The following is a 21,380-nucleotide window of genomic DNA, read 5'->3' as shown; positions in this document are numbered from 1 at the left end:
CACAAAGCTAACAATTTTCGGGATCCACTTGCAACATGTTCAGTTGTGGTGAAGTTACTATTCTTCTTTGCCATCTTATTATAACAAAGACATTATATATAAGCACAAAAGAAAATAATATGTATACAAGCGAATTACAAAACAAACCAAACTAGCCACAACTCAAATGCAGTGCATAGATGTTTATCTAATCTGAATAGTCATAGATGTTCATCTATCTCAAATGCAAGGATATGTAACATTTAACTGACTGCATACAATCTGATTAAGGGATTAGAAAGTCACACTGTAAAAACCATAGATCAAAAAATAAGGCTAATAGGGTAGGTTATGTTCTAATATGATGTTGTATAATTATAAAGTAACATCTTCATATATATATATATATGTATATAAACATCAGTTTATCATAGTATTCAATAGTACAATGTAAAGGATATTCCTTGTTGTGTGCTAGTAGAATACAGCTTTGTTGATAAAAATTATAAAGAGAGAATTTTCATACCATGAAATATGCAGGAATTTTAGGAATCACAATCTTGAATTGCTCTAGAGACAGACCCTATCACATGCATAAAGTAAAAATTGTGTAAAACACATTGTCAAAAGAAATCTTGCCATACAATAAAAGAATCAATCTTGAATTGCTTAAGAGCCAAACCATTTAGAAGCTTTTGGCATACAAGAAAAGAATCAATCTTTTTTTTTTTTTTTTTCTGTTTTAAATGATGAAGGGCACAACAATGTCATATCTAACTAAGCATTCAAATAAGAAGCATAATCTGACAAGTAAATGTATTCCAGCAATAAAGTTCCCAAAATAGTTTCTAAAATGACCATCTTTTTTTTTTTTTATAACACTGGAATGACCAACTTTTAAGCCAACTAAAAAAATCCTAAACCATAAGTGTAATTTCATTCGTCAAGAACTTACCTTTTCCTTTTGATGGCTACCAATTAGAAGAAGATTACCATCGATATTTATGCTTGTGAACTTACCTTTTCCTTTTGATGGCTACCAATTAGAAGAAGATCACCATCGATATTTATATGAGAGAGAGAGAGAGAGAGAGAGAGAGAGAGAGAGAGAGAGAGTGCACTGATGCTGCCACAACTCACATCAAGACGCCATGATATTCAGAGTTGCAGTAACTATTGCATTAAAAAGGAAACCGCTTCTCCTAATGGCTTTGGCTCACATCAATTTTTTGACAAAAGTGATTTTCAACCCTTTTATCAAATGGGCTTGGCCCCAAATAAGTAATGTCAAACTGGTACTTAGGGGGGTGTATTCAATTCTAACTTTTAAAGACTTTTAATGAGTTTAAAAATCTGGAGGTATTCAACTATGACTTTTAAATAGTCTTTAAAAGTTTAGTAGTATTCAATTGTGATTTTAAAAAGTCTTTAAAAGTTTTGTGGTATCCAAAAAATTAATGACTTTTGAAAACTTTGTTAAATGAATGACTTTTCAATACTTTTAAGCCTATATCTTAACACCAAAAGTCTAGCCTAATTTACCCAAGACTTTATCAATGAATTCGATCATGCTGCAGCTTTGGGCATTCGAGGGTGTGCCACCATGTTTGGGTCTCTAGACCCCCTCCCTCTTTGGTCGGTGTACTATCAAGAGATGGCCTACTACACCTTCAATTTGATTTTTTTCTTTTGGCTTCCATTATCTGTCCTAGGAATTGTTATGATGATGAGCCATTTCTTGCTTGTTTTTTTTTTCAATGCTTGAAACGATTGCTACATACTAAGAGCTACGGTGGGACTACATTGGTTTCTTCCATAATTTTTTTTTTTGCCTCCATTTGCAATTTTTAAGGCCTATCTGTAGGAACATATGATTTTGTTACAAAACCCACATTCTCCAATAGCAAGCTCATAGCATCCTGGGGTTTACAGGTAACCCTACATTCTAGTTTTGTTCTTTGGCTTGGCTCTATCACTATGCCACTTTACTGGTATCTCCCACCCAAACAAAGTATACTTCCAGAAGGTCTTGAGGATCTTAACTTCGTTCTAGCAATTGGATAATTTGTTCCTTCTTCCCCAAGACCCAGCTCTTAAAACTAAACTAATTAAATCCATAATATTGATTGCACACCTTATATTTGAGTTGCATCCAAGAGCAGGAACCTTATTTTCTCCATACTTGACACTGTTCTCAAGTGAAAAGTTCTTAGACATGGAAAAATATTGCTTTGCTTTTACACAATTGTATCCAATTGTTTTTTTTTTTGGCTACTTGTTCCATTTGCGGACTAGTTACTTCACCATACAAAACATAAATATTAGAAGCAATTTCTTTTTTTGTTATACTACTCTATGATAAATATTAAAAAGATAAATACTATTCATAAATAAATATTACAAAAAGTAGATAAAATTATGTAAAACTCTATGATAAAAGTATATGAAAGTATATCACTTAACTTTATAAAGTATGTATAAGTCATTGAGAATCTGTCAACTCTATAAAAATCACTTACTTACAAAAAATCTTTAAGAGTTAGAATTGAATGCACCCCGTAACGACGGTGAAACTAAAAATTGAAATAATTTCTTTTCTTCCCATACAACTTTCCTTTCTTCAAATAAGGGACATAAAATCAAAAAGGAAAAAAAGATCGGAGTAGATTTTGAATTTCCCCATAAAATCAAAATCAAAACCCAAACTTTTTTCAAATCGATGTAGAAGTTACTCCCTTTCCCACCTTTCCTTGCGTCATGGACACCCCTTCTTCTTCTCCACCTTCTCTACAACTCCTCGCCTCCAAATCTTGCGTTCTTAGTGATCAAGCCGACACTGTAGACCATGAAAACGCCGCCACCGCCACCACCGTCGATGCCAACCCCAACCCTTCAAGTCCAACGGTCCGAAACCTCTCGCCGTGTGATGAAAGCCCAGCAAAACCCATCTGCAGGAACACAAAGAAAACGAAGAGAAAGGTATTAAAAGATGCAGCTGCAGCGCCATCTTCGTCTTGTGGTTCAACTTCTTCGGGTCCGTCATTCAGGGGAACACGCGTGGCGGGCAAGCGCCGAAGCCCTAAGATGGTTTTCACTGCGCCTCGAAGAAACCCTAATGCCGACGAGATCGCGTTCCGGTTGGGAATGTCAATTGCAGCTTTTGTTGCTCAGGTTCATATTTTTTCTATTTTTGGTTCTTAACTGGTTTTGTTCTGTGTTTGATTTGCGAGATTGCGGGTTTCAATAATTGGTCGTTGTGCGTGTAGGTTTATAACTTGGAGTTGAATTTTGGTATTTGTTTGTGGTGTGTGTGGAAAAGTTATGATTTTTAAGCGTTAGTTGTTTGTAAATCTGGTTCTTATACCCCTTCGAAGTTTGTTTCTTGGATTGGACTTCTGAAATTCTCAACCCGGTTCTTTGCTTTTGTCGTTTTGAACTTGCAGAGTTGTATTTGAGGTTTGTCTAGCTAGAAAAATGTGAGATGGGTTGTGCCTTGATACAAAGAATTCTGTCTGTAGTTTTTGAAGTTAAAGTTTGGAGGATTTAGTGGTCGCTATACTTTTGTAGTTCACATTGTTGTATTGATAAAGTTTGTGTCTTTTTATACAAAGTTAGTGAGCTTGTTTACAAGGATTAATGGGCAATGAATTAACAGGCATTAAGTGATGGGAATGAAATATGTACAGAATATCGTAATTATCACTCTCAAAGGAAATGTGTAACTTATTTGGAATGGTTTGTGGCTGTGGCTTGTTGCTGTGTCCCTATCAACCAATTCTTTTATGACTTAAGCTTGATTTGGTCTTTGGGATCTGTAGATTGTGAATATGGTATCTTTTTGTTCTATTCATTCAGTAATATGATTCTGCGTATTAATGTAGATTTTTGTTGGCCTTATACAAATTTAGCAAAATGGAAATTGTGGCTTCCTTAGGTGCCCCTAATCTGTATATAGTAGGATGGCACAGTATATGCATTTCTTTTTATCCCTATCTAATGTTGGATTGGATAACCTCTTAGTTCCTGTAGTTAACGATGTTGAATGTTTTGAGCTCTGAAATCTGAAGAGAGAGAAAGTGGCTTGTAGTGACTAGCTACCTAATATTTCAATATACATACCAATCACTTTTTTTTCTTTTCTTTTTGGAATTTGTGGGGAGAAATTAATGACTACTAAACATAGTGAGCATGGTTGGAGTAGGAATGTCGAAAGTGGCTAAGCCCCCTTTGGAGATGCTTAAACAACTACATTATTTAAATATTGACCTACAAATTCTCTAAAACATGTTTTGGATTTTGATTTTAATAACTAAGCCTTTTCTTTTTTGTTTCTTCAAATGATTTTAATATGAAATTTTCTTTTTCTCCTTATAGAAATTGATTACATTTTCTAGGCAGCTGGATTTGTTACACATGGAATTCATACGAAACATAGAAAACCTCATGTCAAGTTCAAGGTGCTTGGCGTTTGTTTTACATGGTCTATTTTTCATTATTATATGAAGGAAACAGTATGTTATTCATGTGGTGTTATTTTATTTTACTCATGTTGTTGAGCCTTCATTTCATCTTTCATCTCTACTTCTTTTCTTGATTCTTTCCTTATGGGTTTTTATGGTGTTAGTTTCACGTGGTCAGTCTTCTCTGGCTATTACCTGTGCATGGTGCTTCTTCCTTGACTGATTGTGACTCTTGAAGAGATAACATTCCCTGCTTCTGTTTCACTTTTTGCAATTCTCAGTAAGTGTACTCATCAATAATTTGGGTGTGATGATATTTTAATATAGATTCTGGAAAGAAATGGCGAGGTAGGTGGAGGGATGTCTTCTGATCATCTTGCTAAGGTATTCTTCTTTTCATACTACAATACCTACATTCAACAATAAGCTTCAACTTACACCATCAGTTCTGTGTATGTACTTTCTTTCATTGTCAAAATGCACTAATTAGTTCATTGGACATGTAATTGACTCATGTTTATTACTTATGACAACTCAAATTCATATGACCAAAGTCGCCCTTCCAGTAACCTTTCAGCTTGTGATATCAGGCTGTTTCGTACTTGGTTTGATGAAATAGTTGTCACAGTAAAAATGAAGCCTGCCTGCAATGGTGGGGATGAACAATTCTATACTTTCTCTTTGCTTCATAATTTTATTTTCTTCATATTCGGATAATAGGGCATCAACTAATTATACATCTATTTACTGGAGTGCAGATATGTGCTTCAGCTGTCAGAGAATCTTTAGCCAATGTAAGCCAGACTTAACTGCTGACTCAGCCATTGAAAGTGGTTTGAAGTTCCTTCTTCTTGTTGATATCAACACTCCACAAGTCCTAGATGCTGAAGTCATATTTATCTGTCTTGACTGTGTATTTGGCTACAGGTTTTCGGGAACACATGTGATTGTTTTATCCGGAACTTTGAAAAATCATTTGGGAGTACCTTGAGGACTCTAAAATCGATCAAGGAATCATCTACAAATAACAGGAGATGTCTCTCGAGCCACCAAAACATGGAAGGGTCTTCTCTACATGTGACTCATGATGAACAAGATGGTGCAAGCAGCTCTGATATAGAAGATTGTCACTCAAAAGCATTGTCCCACACTGGTGCAACCCAGGGTCAATTAAATTATAGAGATGAATTAAATCAGAGTATGTTAACAAGTTCTATTAATCTGGAGCTTGCCCTGCATGGGCAAACAAACCAGTTGACTTATATTCCTCCAAGAACATCTGAATCTGGAGCCAACCAGTCCATGCTTGGAACTATTGGGAAGTCTGTCATAGAGCAAGCCCGTGCTAACGACCTCAAAACATTGGAGCTTAATCTTACAATGCAGAAACTAAAGTTGAAAGAGACACAGCTAGCTCTCAACTATGATTCAAATCAACTGCAGAGGTCAAAATTTTCGATGGATGTATCAAAAGCATCCTTCAAAACTGAAAAGTTTAAGAGTCAATTAGAAGATACAAGACATGCTGAGCTGCTTAAAGTGCATTGACTGTCTAGTTGCTGGTTTGCTTGTCATGATCGCATCCCTGATATATGGTGCTTATGTGTATTCGTACAAAAGACTTACTGAAGCTACTGCATCCTGTACACCTTCAACAAAGGTAATTCCTCTTTTCTTTTCTGACTTCATGTGATTTAGTTTAAGCTTCACTTAGTTGTTAGTGCTGTTATTATTTGGCTTTCGTATATGACTATTTATGTGATCCATAACTCCAGGTAACAGGATGTTGCTAGTTGTTTAGAACATGAGAAAATACCGAGACATGATATGTGGCTAAAATAAGTAACTCATACCGAGCTGTATGTATGAAAAATCAGCAATAACCTCTTTCTTGACAACTTTCCTATAAAAATCTTTCTCCAAGAAACAGCTAGAACTATCTATTGGCTGCAGCTTTTTGGATTGTTCCTACACCTGAGTTACATCAATAATTGATTACATGTAAGAAAATCTCAAAGGGCAATTTTTAGGATTTGATTTTTATTATAGAGGGAATCCACTGACCAGTCCAAAAGGAAATTAGGTTCACTTGATTTGGTTCTATTCTATTAAAACTATAATTCAAGATTTAGTTATTTAGCTTGTTAAATATTTACAATTTAAGAATTTGGTTAGTTGGGTTTAATTGTTATTGCATTCTGTTGTTTAGGTTTTAAGTATTTTGGGATTGCGTATAAATGGGCCTTTTTGTAATGAACACTTGGACAGCACTATAAACAATATGTGCATGATATATGATATTTTGCTCGTACATACTGTAACATTGGTTTTTGTTTTCTGGTAAATTTTAACTAATTCTTTTTCTATCCCAGGGGTCAGAGTCTTGGCTGAGCTGGAAAGCCTGGAATCCAATGACATCTTTCAATTCAGGGTTTCACATTCTAAGGTGCAAGGTTGAAGTTGTGAGCCGAATGCTATTTGGTGTCTTAATGATTCTTGCAATTGCTTTTTTGCTCCTCCAGCGCTCTGCAACTGCAAAACAGATAATGCCAGTAACTTTCATAATCTTGCTACTGGGAATTATGTGTGGATTTTTTGGCAAGCTCTGTGTAGACACATTGGGAGGGAGTGGGTATCATTGGCTTATATATTGGGAGACTCTTTGCATGCTGCATTTCTTCTGTAATGTATGCACGTCTGCTTTGTTCTTTATACTCCATGGGCCGATCGACGTGTCTCAAGGAACAAAAGGAAATACAATATTTCCATACTGGATTCGGCGGGTGGTGTTTTATTGTACTTCATTTTGTTTCTGCCACTCTTTTGTGGCCTCATGCCTTTCGCAAGCATTGGTGAATGGAAACATCATCTCCTGCTGCTGGTCACTGATCTTGGTTACTGGTGATGAAAGCTGGTTTCTAGAGTACTGAGAGGATCTGCTTCCTTTTTTCTCAACAAGGTAGCTTTTGCCTTTCAGCATAACTTAGTCTGTACATGATGTCAAGCTGTTGTTGTATCTGGCCCAAACAACTCAGCTGGCATTGTAATAGTATCTGATGTATGTGTAATTCAAACGAAAGGGCCATTTTGTGCTATTATCGTTTCTGGTCTAGTGAAATTAAGAGAGTGCTGGCCGGGAAGTACGAGTGCTTGATGTATATTATCATATGATTTGTTGCCTGCCGATGTTTTATGGGGTCATATATTACATGGATGAATGTTTTAGACACAATTCTGATCTAGAGCCTCTAAATTCCATTTGCATTGGACAAGTTTCAAGTATGCTTTGTGAATAGGTATGAGCAAATCTATCATTCAATTGTTGTGTATAGTTTGTCATAATGTTTGTTTCTAAAGCCTTATGCTTTCACTAGTTCTGTAAACACACTTTTGAAAAGAAGCCAAAATGGACAAAAATGCCTTTATTTATTTTTGGATTTTCTAAGGAATCTCTTACATTTGCATGTCTTTGGTTTGAAAGTTGATGAGTTTTTCTGTCTTTTTTGGAAAAGTTTTGGCTTTTTCCAAAAGTGAGAGTTTTTTTTATGGCTAAAACCTAAATTTACTGATAATTTATGACTCAATGATTGATTACAGGTTCTACTCATTATTTTCGGAAAGAGGGCCACCAGCTAAAGTAGAACCTGTTGAGTTTTAGGTATTACCATTTTTATTGTAGCCGAACTTGGGACAATCTTCAAACCATGTTAATGAACTCAAAAGGTATTTATGTTTGGTTTGTTATACCACGTCATCATGATGACATGATACAACTGTTCTACCTAAAACGATAATTAAAAAATAATTATAAAAACAATACTATAATAAATAAAATAAAAGGCAACTGCTTTATTCACAAAAAGTAAAGGACACATTCAGAACTGTGCTGTCATTCATCTTGCTCCTACAATATCCCAATTGTGGTAATACAAAGCGCATGTCAATTCGAAAAAGAACATTACTCAGAGAGAAATGAAGACAAATTCTAATCCACTGGAAAATTCCAGCTTCACAGCTCCACTAGTACAAAATTCAAAAGCCTCAATGTATTTTACAAATTCCTCCTGTGGTAACAAGTGCACCTCATCTTCTTTTATCTAAAAATTCTGAAGCTACAAGTTTACATCTGTCTGGGAGACACCTAGGCTATATTCAAGCAATTCTATATTGAGGCACCAGGGGATTGCCTCCCATTTTTTTTTGGTGTACCAAGTCTTTATCACATAGTTAACAGCATGGCTGAACAAGGCTCGAGACATTTCAAATCTGCCATCTTCTTGACCTTAGTAATAATCACAATACCTCATGAGCTTTGCCATAATACCTGTTGATGAATGGAGCCTGCGAGGCAATAGCACCCGGAAAACATTAATATCGAAGCATATCATGGTCCACATCTATCAGAAAAGCTCTCTTCATTACCTTTCTTTTTCTTTAAGAAACAAGAACCTTTTTTAAAAACGGAAAGAAGGGCTTAAACACCTTTCTTTAGTTATATGGAAAGCATGCTAAAGAGAAAAGGAGAAATAAAAAAAAAAAAAAAATAGAGGCTAAAGAGAGGATGCATAGACAATCATACCAACCCATCACATATCTACTCTTACATGTTACTAATAGTTAATGTCATTAAAAGAGATAAAAACCACGCTTAAGGTTTTTCTACACCAACTTCCTATCAGGATATGCAGAAGCCTAAAGTTGATATGGTCTCTTTGTGCATGTCATGATAAGCTAATTGTTTGACTTTGAGAAGATATCCACTAATATTCATCAAGTTGACATTGAGCAAGCCCAACTTTCTTTGCCTACATGTTCTCAGGATGTGGATCTCTCCAGAACTGTTCATCACATCTAAATTTTGAATCCTTACTGTTCAAGTCAGATCACAAGATCACAATTATGCTCACAAGTAGGTGTTTAATCCAAAGTCTCCGTATTCAAAACACAAAATTTCTAACAAAGTAAAAATATGCCTATACACTGCACCTTACCTATACCTCTCCTTTGCTTTTTTACTTGGCACTGGTTTAATCCAAAACCCAGAACAATTTTTTCGTGCTTTTCAGGGAAGCACAAAACCCTTGTTTAAGGATTCATACTTTTCAAATATTAAATTTCCCTTTGCTTTGTCTATCTATGAGCGATTTGAAGTTGCATTTCATCAATGATCTTCCTTTTCCACGTTCGACAAAAACAGCCACCCAACAGAAAACATCATGTAGACCACCTCTGTTTAAGCTTTAGATCCACTACCCAATCAAGTACCAAAATTTCAGTCAAACCCACCTCGTTCACCATACCAATAACTAACTAACAAACAAGGTTACGCCACACCCAAAATCATGCCAGTTTGGCTCTGTAGTTATGCATTGCAGAGATCTCAGATCTGGAAAGTGGGAGGCGGGAGGTAATAGACAAAAAGTTGAAAGAAGAAAATGCAAGGCATGGGCTGCAGAGGTTTTAACCCTGGAAATAGGGAGAGGCAGAGGTGAAAGGAGGAAATGAGAAAATGGAAGGAAAAAAATAACAAAAAGAAGAAGAAAGTAGCATTGAAGTGTAAACACTTTTTATTCTTTCTAAGAAAGACAGAAGCAAAACCAGTCTTTTATATCAACTTTGGAATTAAAAGCTGAGATATGATCCGGAGAGGATGCACATCCATTTACTCAACCAACAATCAATACTAAAAATGCCTACAAGTTGCAAGACCTAACTTCTAAGAAATGAAGAGAAACAAAAAGCTGTAAGCTTAAGCCAAGGCATATAACTACATTAAGCATCAAATACTACATAAATTTAAAAACATACTAATTATTGGTTAGCCCTCATTGATTAGAAGAGACTCACAATTTGAGGAGACGCATTTAATGAATTAGACAATAAACATGAACAAGACTAATTCAAAAGAGGAATGGCATAGGTGGTTAACGAAAGCAGCAAGAACAAACATCTAAGTGAACTGGACGAGGGGAGACTGATGGTAGAGTATTTGGCAGGTATTTCCTAAAGTGTGCATACCAGTGGCAAATACAAAGAATTTCACTTCAAGGAGAAGAGACAATAAGGTTGTCATACTGAACATTAAAAAGGACTTAAGCATCAATAAAGCCCAAGGAAGATCCTCCTCTTCTTTCTTTTTGCTATTATTTATATATTTTGAAAACGAGAACAAAAAAGGCACTGGCTATACTAAAATGTTCCCAGAAAAACTGGGCAACAGGCAACAACCAGGTCTCTTTTCTTTAGCAAAATGTATTGAAATTTTTAATATGTTATTCTTCTGCAAGAGCTCACTGAATTAAAGGTCAAATCCTAGACAGAACCTTGGAAGTTGGAATAAACTCATGATTGTACAACAATAGATCAACTGAATTACCAAACACCAGACTTTTTCTAAGCTGAATCCACCAAGTAAAACAGCAATCATCTGGCATTTATGACACAAATCCAATCCCATATAACCACACAGAAACTTTATCCTAGGCACTAAGTATAACCAAGACATTTGGAAAACCAGATTCAACCAAATTTTCCAATGAACAAAAATCAAAAGCAAAGGCATTCAAGATGGTAGACCAGCATAGTCTATTGCACAAATTTTGAACACCCAGTTTAAATATGACAACTATCCGACCTTGTAAGTTGCAACAAAGCTGCTTTCACATATGCCAATACAAATCGAAAATATCAGTGTTTAGAACATTACCTTAACATTTGATATATCAGGAGTATCTGGTGTCTGTACAGGGTAGAACTTGTAAAACCTCATATTTTCAAATGCTGCTTTAGCTTCCTCACTCATTTCTTCAATGGCTTTTCTTCGGGCTTCCCTTGCCTATAAAAGAGAGAAATAGAAGGAAAATTATACTTCTAAACAAATTTTATACTTTAAGATAAATATTGTTCAAACACCCAAATATAGTAAATTATATCTTGGTAAAAATATTAAAGAAAAAAAGAGTACCTCCCGGTTATTTTTCTTTTGTTCACGTACTTTCTCCTTGACAAACTCCTGAGAAGGCATAAAAGAAGGAAATTTGGAAACAACTAGTGCAAGGATAAGGGAAGGAGGCAGAGAGAAGTGGAAGGTTACGAGTCACTTCCATCTTTTTTACAATTTACCTTGAATGCATCCTTCTGGTCTGCAGATAATTCCTCCTCTTCTATCAATTTATCAGTGAACTCCTACAGGTTTAGAGACAATTTAGAAACACACTTCATTGATGTTTTTATATCGTCTCTTTATACTTAACAAAGGGGGACAGCAAGGAAACAAATTTAACAAAACTGGGCAAAAGATGGGGGAATTCAATAATAAAAAAGATGCAAAAGCATGTTACCAGGACTTGCTGTTAAATATCATTAAATAACCAAAAGAAGCTCACTCATCAAATGTTTGTAACTAGGAAACATGATTACAATATAAATATGCACGTTGAAACACATTAGTCATTGAAATCAGAACACAATACCGAGGAATACATCATTAGATAAACATTAGCCTTTCTATACTTCAGCTTCCAGTTCTAGTCCTGAATTATAGAAGAAATTGCCATATTCTAACTCAAGATGAATCTCGTAAATGGCAGAGAAATATTCAATAGTATTGTCAATGTATCTGATTAAAAAACGAAAACAATTACAGATACATTAAAGAAGCATCACTATATGATTGGACGTGCCACTCTCTGAGATATATATGGATTCCTTATAAAAGAATATGCTACAAAGGTCAAAATAATCTACAAACTTGAATAGTGGGCTTATATAAAAAATAATCCTAGCCAATTAAAATAACCATGTCTGTATCAATGACAAGCAACCAGATGCAAAAGATAAAGTTGATAAGAAGCATCATAAGCGACACAATTTCAGAACTGAATCAATCCAAAGCATACACAAACATAAAATGTTTGATTTTGTACCTCCAATTCATCCAACTCCCAATCAAATTCACAGTAAACCTGAAAAGGGCAAAAAAGAAAGTCACTTCAGCAAAGATCTGGAAGTGTACATACTGTAGTCATTCCATTTCATATGAGCACCTAGTAACTTGTTTGTGTAATGGAAAGATTGATCTTTTACTTCATTTGTCCAATTTCCAGAAACTTATGGCCACCAGTATAAGTCTCGCATAGGATTAAAATGGGTTGGAGAAAGAGATCTAAGAGATATATAATCTCAGTAAAAGGATGTCCATGCATTGTACTTAAATTAAAGTCAAGAAGGAAAGAGGACATAGAAGGATGTAGGACAAGAATAAATAAAAAATTCATCGCTTCATGGCTGTATGCCAGCCTAGTACAGTTTTTCCTGTTCACTTATTTTTCTTCCTTTTTTAATTTAGGAACTATTATTGTATATTAGGTTCCACCCCTTCTGCACTCTAGCTTATCAAAGAAAGGGAATCTGTAAACCCAGTCATATATTCCATATCCAAACAATTTGTTGTCCATTAGTTTGTTTCACTAATAACTATAACCCTTACCGGCTTTGGCTCTCCTGGAAACATTATTGGGACCTCAGTGCTTTGCTCAAGCTCATCTTCCTTAAAAGGCTGATAGAAATCTGTCAAAGATGACAGCATGTCAAAACCACTAGAGTTCAACATGCACTACAGACAATGATGATTGACCACCAACAAACATGAGTTGAACCATCCTATGTCAATAACCAAATCAAAGTAGCCATCATCAAGCCCCAAATTTATCCATAATTTCAGAACATTAAGGATGGTATTTTCCTTTTCACTTCCTAACACGATAATTTTGAACACTAGTGTTCTTCATTATAGAAAAACATTTTTGAAGATATGGAGAGAGAGAGAGAGAGAGAGAGAGAGAGAGAGAGAGAATCTCATATCCTTCAGATAATCAAAATGTCTATAAGTCAATGTGAAATTAAACAACTTTAACAACAAAAGATAGTTTGTGAACCTACAAGGCAAACAGTACTCAAATTTCTTGAGACGATCTATCTTCATGTGTTTCAAAGCAGCCCTGCAATAACATTTACATATATAACCAAAAAATAGTTAAATCCTCAAGCAATGTGACAATAATAAAAGTTTGGCTCAAATAAACAGTGTAAGACAAAACTCAACAGAAAAACTCGAACAAAAGTGGAAAACTACTTTTAAAACAGAGGTCCGAAAAGCAAAATAGCAATGATAAAGGCTTACAATCACCCACTTTATCTAGGGCATAATATCTAAACTACAAGCCTAGGCTACGTTATAATTTATATATTGCATGCATTTCAATGTATGACATATGGTCTCAAGTAAAAGCACAGGGTTTTAGTTCAGACAAGAAACAGCTAAGGAGGTGTCATTAGTCAGCCTAAGCCAGCCAATGGGAATACATCAGCCGCTCAGGTACAAATGAACATTAGATCAACATGATGTAACCAATGTCCATGAATAACCTATGATGAAAAGTAGCAAAACCAAAGCAAAATACAAATAGACTACAGAAACAACCAAGATTTACTCCTTTTAAACAGCCAAGCAGGAATGTAACATGGGATCTTTAAGAATATTTTACTTAATTGTCCGAAAAAACAAATACAAAAACATAAAAAATTAGTTCAATTCGGTTATAAGGAAGTTAAAAACACAATCATAGTTTTGACTGAGTTAAACCACCAACTCAAATAATACAGTAATTCTAATAATTCCAATATTATATATCCAAACTCACTACACAGCAGTCCTGTAACACTGATTACAAAACCTAAAAACATATATGAATACAAGAAATAAAAGGAAAAAGAGGAAAGGGGAATGAGAATGAGTGTTATTCTACCTTCTCTGAGTGCAGCCCAAAATAAATATTTGAGATTTAAGTCTATCAACTTGGCTGTCTCTGTAGAAAGTTGAAAGTTCACAATGATATCAAGAAATTGACAAAGAACTTTACAACTTCCAAACAGAAGTGTTTCTTAAAATGAGTTCAAAACCACCAACACCAAATAGTACCTATTCTCCAGAGGAATATACGGAATCCAGTCCATTTTCATTTGTTTCATGGGAATTATTTCTTCAGCTTCTCTCTGAACTGAATTAATCCCAATCTTATCCGATGGGGGGAAAGGTGATACAACCTATAAAAGCAAAAGAAGCTTAGCAAGACAAGAGATGAATAATATGCATAATAATGCGCAGTCAGGTTTGCAATTATCAAAATATAAATCATTTACTAAAAACATACAAGAAACATGTTACAAAGGAAAAAAGAAAAATGCAGGATGCAAACTCAGTCTAAGAAACAAAAATTACAAAAAGATTGTAGATGAATTATTGTTCCCATTACCAAATAAAATCATTTGCTACGAACACGGGAAGTAGAACTATAAGAAACAACAATGTAAAACAAAGAAAGACATATACCCAAATGAGCAAACATTGCATTCTAAGAAGTTCAATTCAATATATGTTTGAAGAATTAGTAAACCAATTTCATTACAGTTGAAGTAGTACGAAGTAAAACTTTCACATAAATAAGTTTTTTATTTTATTTTGTAAGCAGTAAAGTAAAAAGCTAACAAATTTGAGTGAAGAAAATTGGGCATCTAAAGCAGAAAACAGAGATGAGTTGTCGAACTTACAGCGACCACAACAGGAATGCAAACAACTTTGTTTTCACCATTCACAGACACCAATTGAGCTGCAAAAAGAGAACGTAATTGGGGAAATTAAACACATTGAAATGAAGAGAGAGAGAAAAAAAAAAGCAAACAGAAGCTGGTAGCAGGTAGCTTACGCTCAGTACAACCGAAGAGATAGACTTTGTTCTTGCCAAGGTCATAGAGCTTCCCTCCTTCTTCAAAAGCTTGTTCGAGATTGGAGAAATCCCACTTGAATTGGTAAACGGAGTCCAATTGATCCCACTCGGTCCCAACAGGAAATGCAGCCTTCCACAGATCTTCGAGGTTCCGAGGGTCCTCCAAGTATTGGGGCTCCGATTGGGGCTCGGACGCCTTAACCCTCTTCGTCGTCCGAGTCCGTGTGGCTTTGCTGCTGTTGGCGGCTTTGCTCGATTCTTTGTGGTTCTCTGCCTCCTTCTGGCTCGCCTTCCTCTTAGCTCCCCTCCTCATTTTCGTGCTTCTTATATGTATTCTCGTGTGCTTCTTGTATTTGCAGCAGCTTGGTCTCAGACTCAGCTCGCCAGAACCAGAGGAAAGAGAGATACAGAGAGAGAGATAGAAAAATAGGGTTTGGCGGTGGATGCGGATTCGAATTTTGGGAGGGGAGAGAGAGAGGCTTTGTGTGTGTTTTTTGTTGTTGTTTAATTTGGATTTAGATGGATGGGAAATTAATTAGGAGGGGTCAAAAGACTCATCAGGTGGCTTTCTTTATTCCCAGTCTTTTGTATGCTTCCAGAGTTGGATAGCACGGGATCCAAACTTCAAATGTCATTCTTTTTTGGGTAATGATATATTAACTATCATATTTGTATTTTCATCAAAAGTGAGACGTTTTTTTCAAGAACTTTTCAGCCGTTTTGCCCTTAAACTGTCACTATTCGAATTTAGTCTTCTAAATTATTTTATTAGCCAATTTCACCCTTACCATCAAGTTTTTTAAATTTCATAAACTTTTCTGTCAACAATAAGGACAAATTCGTAATTTCAAAGCAAAATAAAAAGTAAACCCCCGTTACAATACGAAGTACATTTTTAAAAGTTAAAAGAAGAATCAACAAAATGAGAAAAAAAATAAATAAATAAAAACCCAGCCATCGCAAGATTCGTTCCCCTCCCTCTCTCCAATGGCTTCTAACTTGTAATGAAGAAGAAATATCTAATGTGCTCTCAAGCAGGGGCGAATCCAAAGAGGAGCAAGGGTGGTCAATTGACCCCTACAACCTCTAAAATCCGCCATTAGATAAGCAAAACTTGACCATTGCAAGCTGTTTGATGAAATGCCTCAAAGGGGCAACCTGTCTGTGTGCTCCGGTCTTGCTTGAGCGCAATCGCGCCTTGGTTTTTGGTTTCGCTCTGAGTCAGAACGACATCATTGCATCAATTGCTGCCCGTTAATACCTCTTCCTCCAAATGAGTTTTAACTCATTTCTTCACTTCTCAACCCTAAATCTCCAACCCTAAACCCCCCTAATCTTACTAAACCAACCTTCACCCAATTCGATGGTGGCTTCCCCCACAAATCCAACACCGACGACATCTTCATAGTGCAGCAACGGTAGCAGCAAAGTAAAGAAGTCACCCTCAAATTCAATTTGATTTCAAAGGTGGATTTGTCCCTCAAATTTGAAAGTATGTTATCCTAATTTCTTTATGCTTTAATTAATTAATAAAGATTCTTATATGTTTTTATTTTTCTTGATTAGTTGTTGTTGTTGAGATTTTATTTTGGTTAGTTTGAATAAATTAGGGGTTTTGGCTATGGTTAGTTAGTTAGAGTTTTATATTAGATTATATTTTGGTAAGTTTGATTAGTTGTTGGGATTTTATTTTGGTTAGTTTGCATAAATTAAGGGTTTTTGTTATTGTTGATGCTTGATTGGTTATTTCTACTAATACAGTTATGGAACGATACTTTAAGAGAAATTCCTCATCAACTACTTCTAGTTCAGATAATGTGGATAGTTCGAGTTCGAGAGATGTGGGTATTTCAAGAGATGTGGAATGTTCGAAAGAAAGTGAGTTGCAAGATGTCTTGGCTAATCTTATTGCTGACCTTGGACTTCGACCTTAAATGTTGGATTATGATCCTAACATTTGAGAAGAAGTTCAAAGAGCATATCTACAAAAGGTCCATGTCAGCTTAAGGATCACACAGTAATCATCAAATCCAGCCACTTCTACCCCTTCAAGATTGAAGAGGCTCCAATTCTGCTCGTTCAAAAAGCCTTCTAGGGCTTGAAATAGATTAAAACTTTGCCAAACTCGAACGTTGGTATCGATTCATAGCTGAAACTTGACAGTTGAAGGTGTTGATGGTCTAATCCAGCACGGATACATCTAATCCATCCGGATCAAAAGTAGCTATCCAGGCAGAAATTGAAGTCCAATGCTATTTTGTCTTTTTACTGATTGGTATTTCGTTTCCAAGTCTTGTAAAAGCGATTCGCCTTAAGCAGTTTACTTTCTTGTTATTTATTACAGCTAGAACTACAGTTTATGTTGTGAAAAATTGTGAAGTCCTCACCAGTGTGAGGCAAGAAAAGAACTTACTTAGGAGATATTCCTCACCCAAATTCACAATCGCTTGTTTACAAATCAGTGACTTGGGGCTCAAGTTATCCATTTTTAAAGAAGTATGCTAGGGTTTTTATTGCTAGCAGTGACACGTTCATACACAAAAGAAAGTGACTTGTTAACCACAAATGATTTTCAGGACAATGGGGAACTTTACCCTTCCATCACAGGAACAAATAAAAAACCAGTGACCAATTTGCCACGCCCAGTAGGACTTCTCAGTACACCTACTCCTAGAAAAATCTTCTAGTATATGAATATTGGAAGTTCTAGCTAGAATCCACATTGTGCCATGGAAAGAGATCAAGTAGTTCTCCGGGAAGGACTTGAGTCAGAAGAAAGTGATGCTAGACAATCAGCCCATGGAAGTACAGTAGAAGTTCCAGATATGGATCCGGAAGGTTAAACTAGATACAAGAGGTGTGTTCCAACAAGAGGCCACAGCACAAAGGAGCCAAGATACTCTAAACAACATGACAACCATGATGCAATGGCAAGTCAACAGCGAGAAAGGGCGGTGAGGTTTATTGTGCGAATTCCAAACCAGGATGTTGTGGTCCAGAACTAAACCTCCCTTATGGACCTCCACCAGGATTGGCATGGCCATACCAAGAGAACCCTCTCATCGCACATATAGGTGGAATACCATGGCGTGGAGAAATCCAAGGCTGGACAGAGGGGAGGAGCCCTTCCCATTCAAGAACACGAGGCTCAGTTTGTCTAGAAGGCCTGCGCCAATTCAGGCCCCCTAGAACCAGCCAGAACCTCCGTATATGCCACAACCCGGGCCTCACGTGATCACCATTGGCACTTCTGCTGAGCAACCAAGCTGTATTGCCCTACTGGACCTAGAAAGATGGACCCCAATCCATTCCCTCCACTAGCAAGAGGCGGAGAGGTAGAGGGGAAATTAACCTCTTTGCAAACAATGACAGGAACAAGCTGGGGGCAAACTGGAGGAATAATCCAGATTTGAAGAAGAGGAAGAGCATAGAGAGGAAGTTCTACCCAGGCCATATAGAGTGGAACAAAGGATTGAACACAACCAACCAGAATAGGGACGAAATCCGCATCCTGTCAATGCTTTAAATGACATGGGGGCACTTTAGAGAATGATTAGAGAAATGATGGAACCTGAGGCCAGAAGAGGAGAAAGGCCCACCTACAGAAAGCCATATCCAGCCAATATTGATCAGATTCCCCAGGCTTTAAGGTACCAAACTTCACCTTGTTCAACATAGAGGACACCTATGCTTCATCAGTTGAGCATATAAGCAGATTCTCTGTCCAGTGCATAGCCATAGAAAATAACCCTTTGTTAAAACTAAGGCTTTTTGGAAATTCTCTCTCCGGACAAGCCTTCACCCGGTATACTAGCTTACCAACCAATTCTGTTCAAACTTTGGAACAGATGGAAAATGTCTTCCATGACTACTATTTCATGATTCAGCCATAAGTCATCATCAGTGATCTTGCTGCCCTCAAATAGAGTAAAGATGAGCTTGCCCAAGACTTCAGAACCAGGTTTAGAAAGCTTAAAATGAAATGCCGAATCCCTATGGAGGAGAGGCACTTCATTCAAATGGCTCAAGCCGCCCTTAAATTCTCTCTATGGAAGAGATTTGATAGGATGTTGTTTGGAGACTGCAAAACTGCAGGACAAAACATCTAAATACGAGGAGTTGCTCAGGGAAGAACAACAGAGAAGGAACTCATCAAAAGGCACATACTACAAAACCCCATCTTCTTCATTGCATCTGGTCGAGGTAGAATCGAAAGAAGGCCTGAAAGCTCTAGGGAAAGAGAAGTTGTAGTGGCAGAAATAGCAAAATTAAAACATCCTATCACCTGCAAGGCTTTGACCAAGCCACCAAAGGACCAGAAGTTGCCACCATTTACAGGAGGGTTTGTTCCAAACAGATCAGCATAGAACAAAGTTTATTCTTCGATTTAAGCAAGGTTGATGCTTTGTTTGATGAGATGCTACTACAGAAGGCAATGGAGACACCCCACAGGGAGGAACTCAAGGGCAAACAATATTGCAAATGGCACAACTCTTGTAACCATTCCACTAATAATTGTGTTGTTTTCAGGGACGTCATGTAAGAAGGAATAACAGTAGGAAGGCTATAACTGGTTGAGAAACCTCCCTCAGTAACAACAGATCCTTTTCCCCAACCTCAAGTGAACATGGTCAACTTAAATTGGCTAGAACAGAAGAGAGGTAAACTAACAGTGACTAGCCCTAGTTTTAGCTGGGATAATTAGAGACCAAGAGAGGCTAATTAGAGACCAAGAGCAACCATTTTAGCTGGGATAGTTTTGTGCAACATGTGTAAATGTGAAATGAGTTGGAGACAAGGATTGAAATATCGGCCGATACACCGATATATCTGCCGATATATCGATATTTTCAGCTGTCGACACCGATCTTTGGGGGTAAGGCCATATCTTCCTGTATCGACGATATATCCCGATAAGTGCGATATTCGATATTTTGCGATATCGATATTTCCCGATACCCATAACTGAACCCAAAAAAAATTCAGAAGTTTTGAAGGCAATTAAAGCAAATTGAAACCCAAAATTAGCTAATCCTTGCTCAAAACCCTATAATTTATTAATATGAAGAATCTATGCACATTCCACTACCCACATATCTCCAATCTATCTGAAGAGGACATGGCGTTCAGTTTTGGATCTATGAGCATAGGAACTAGACCTAGTACTAACTCAAATGAATCTTATGATGTCTATGTCTATGTTTATGTCACGTCTAATTATAGTGGAACTAGTTATGAAGCTCAAGATGCTAAAAAAATTATGGACCTACTAGTTGGTTAATCCTAACTATCCCATATATGGGAGGACAATAGGGAGCTCAAGAGAGACCTATGTGCACTATGTTCAAACATGACTTACAAACTGCTCGGGTTACATGACTTGGTATGACTATTGTATGAATCTAGATGGTTGTTCCTCATTGTTTGAACCTCATTGAAGCTCTTCATTTATGTAGATGGACACTTATCTAAATTGTAATACAATGTTTAAACAAACTATGGATTTATGCATGGTTTATTCATTCTAATTAACATTTTATTTTCAAACTTTTCATTAATGCGCATTACATACCACTTATATTTCATCATATGTATATCTTATTATTAGTAAATTTTGAGTTTTATTTGTTCAATACATTCATTGATAATGTACAGAACATCTATGAAAGTTTTACACAAAAATTATGTGTTTCAATGCCTATATCTGTCATTTTTGTTGATTTTTTCCCGAAACCTTAAACGATAACGATATATCCCCCGAAATATCCGTAAATTGGAGGCCCGATATTATCTGCACGGACGATATTTTAATCCTTGGTTGGAGATAACTCTGGATGGACAAAGTCAGTCCACAGCTAGTGTTTTTGACAGGATCGGAACATCATACCAACATGGCGATTTTGGCTCCACCTAAAGACATAGCTAGCGAAGGCATATCAAAGGTCGCCTAGTGCAGAAGAATAACGAGCAGCCAAAGAAGGAAATACGGTTAAGATGCCCAAAAATGACAAGCCCTTGGCAACTATCATCGAGGTAGATGGTATTACATTGGAAAAGTGGTAGACCAATCTTTGGAACTAACGAACACGAGAAGATGAGAGTTCAAAGGCAATCTGCACATTCCTCAAGAGTAAGGATGACACACAAGTACTTACAG

The 21,380-nt window shown here is 36.5% G+C and overlaps 2 protein-coding genes across 2 annotated transcripts; one reads left to right on the top strand and one right to left on the bottom strand.

The window, feature by feature from the left end:
• The first annotated feature begins 2,593 nt into the window (after window positions 1-2,593).
• Window positions 2,594-7,671, top strand: LOC148920873 (protein CPR-5-like). Its single transcript, XM_089044103.1, is given in 7 exon segments — window positions 2,594-3,150; window positions 4,767-4,823; window positions 5,198-5,233; window positions 5,367-5,974; window positions 5,976-6,099; window positions 6,812-7,235; window positions 7,238-7,671. Coding segments are annotated over 7 exon segments (1,770 nt in total). The 5' UTR covers window positions 2,594-2,736; the 3' UTR covers window positions 7,345-7,671.
• A 597-nt stretch (window positions 7,672-8,268) lies between these two features.
• LOC103343278 (protein HEAT INTOLERANT 4-like) lies at window positions 8,269-15,706 on the bottom strand. Its single transcript, XM_089044016.1, has 11 exons — window positions 15,203-15,706; window positions 15,048-15,106; window positions 14,419-14,543; window positions 14,246-14,305; window positions 13,380-13,438; window positions 12,928-13,007; window positions 12,365-12,403; window positions 11,562-11,624; window positions 11,404-11,451; window positions 11,146-11,274; window positions 8,269-8,780 (listed from the first exon to the last, which is right to left on the bottom strand). The coding sequence occupies exons 1-11, from the start codon at window positions 15,534-15,536 to the stop codon at window positions 8,733-8,735; spliced, it is 1,044 nt and encodes a 347-aa protein (XP_088900142.1). The 5' UTR covers window positions 15,537-15,706; the 3' UTR covers window positions 8,269-8,732.
• Between the last annotated feature and the right edge of the window lie 5,674 nt (window positions 15,707-21,380).

This window comes from Prunus mume, linkage group LG1 (genome assembly GCF_029339155.1).
Source record: "Prunus mume cultivar Tortuosa linkage group LG1, ASM2933915v1, whole genome shotgun sequence".
Lineage (NCBI taxonomy): Eukaryota > Viridiplantae > Streptophyta > Magnoliopsida > Rosales > Rosaceae > Prunus > Prunus mume.
This window is presented reverse-complemented; position numbering and strand designations above follow the sequence as displayed.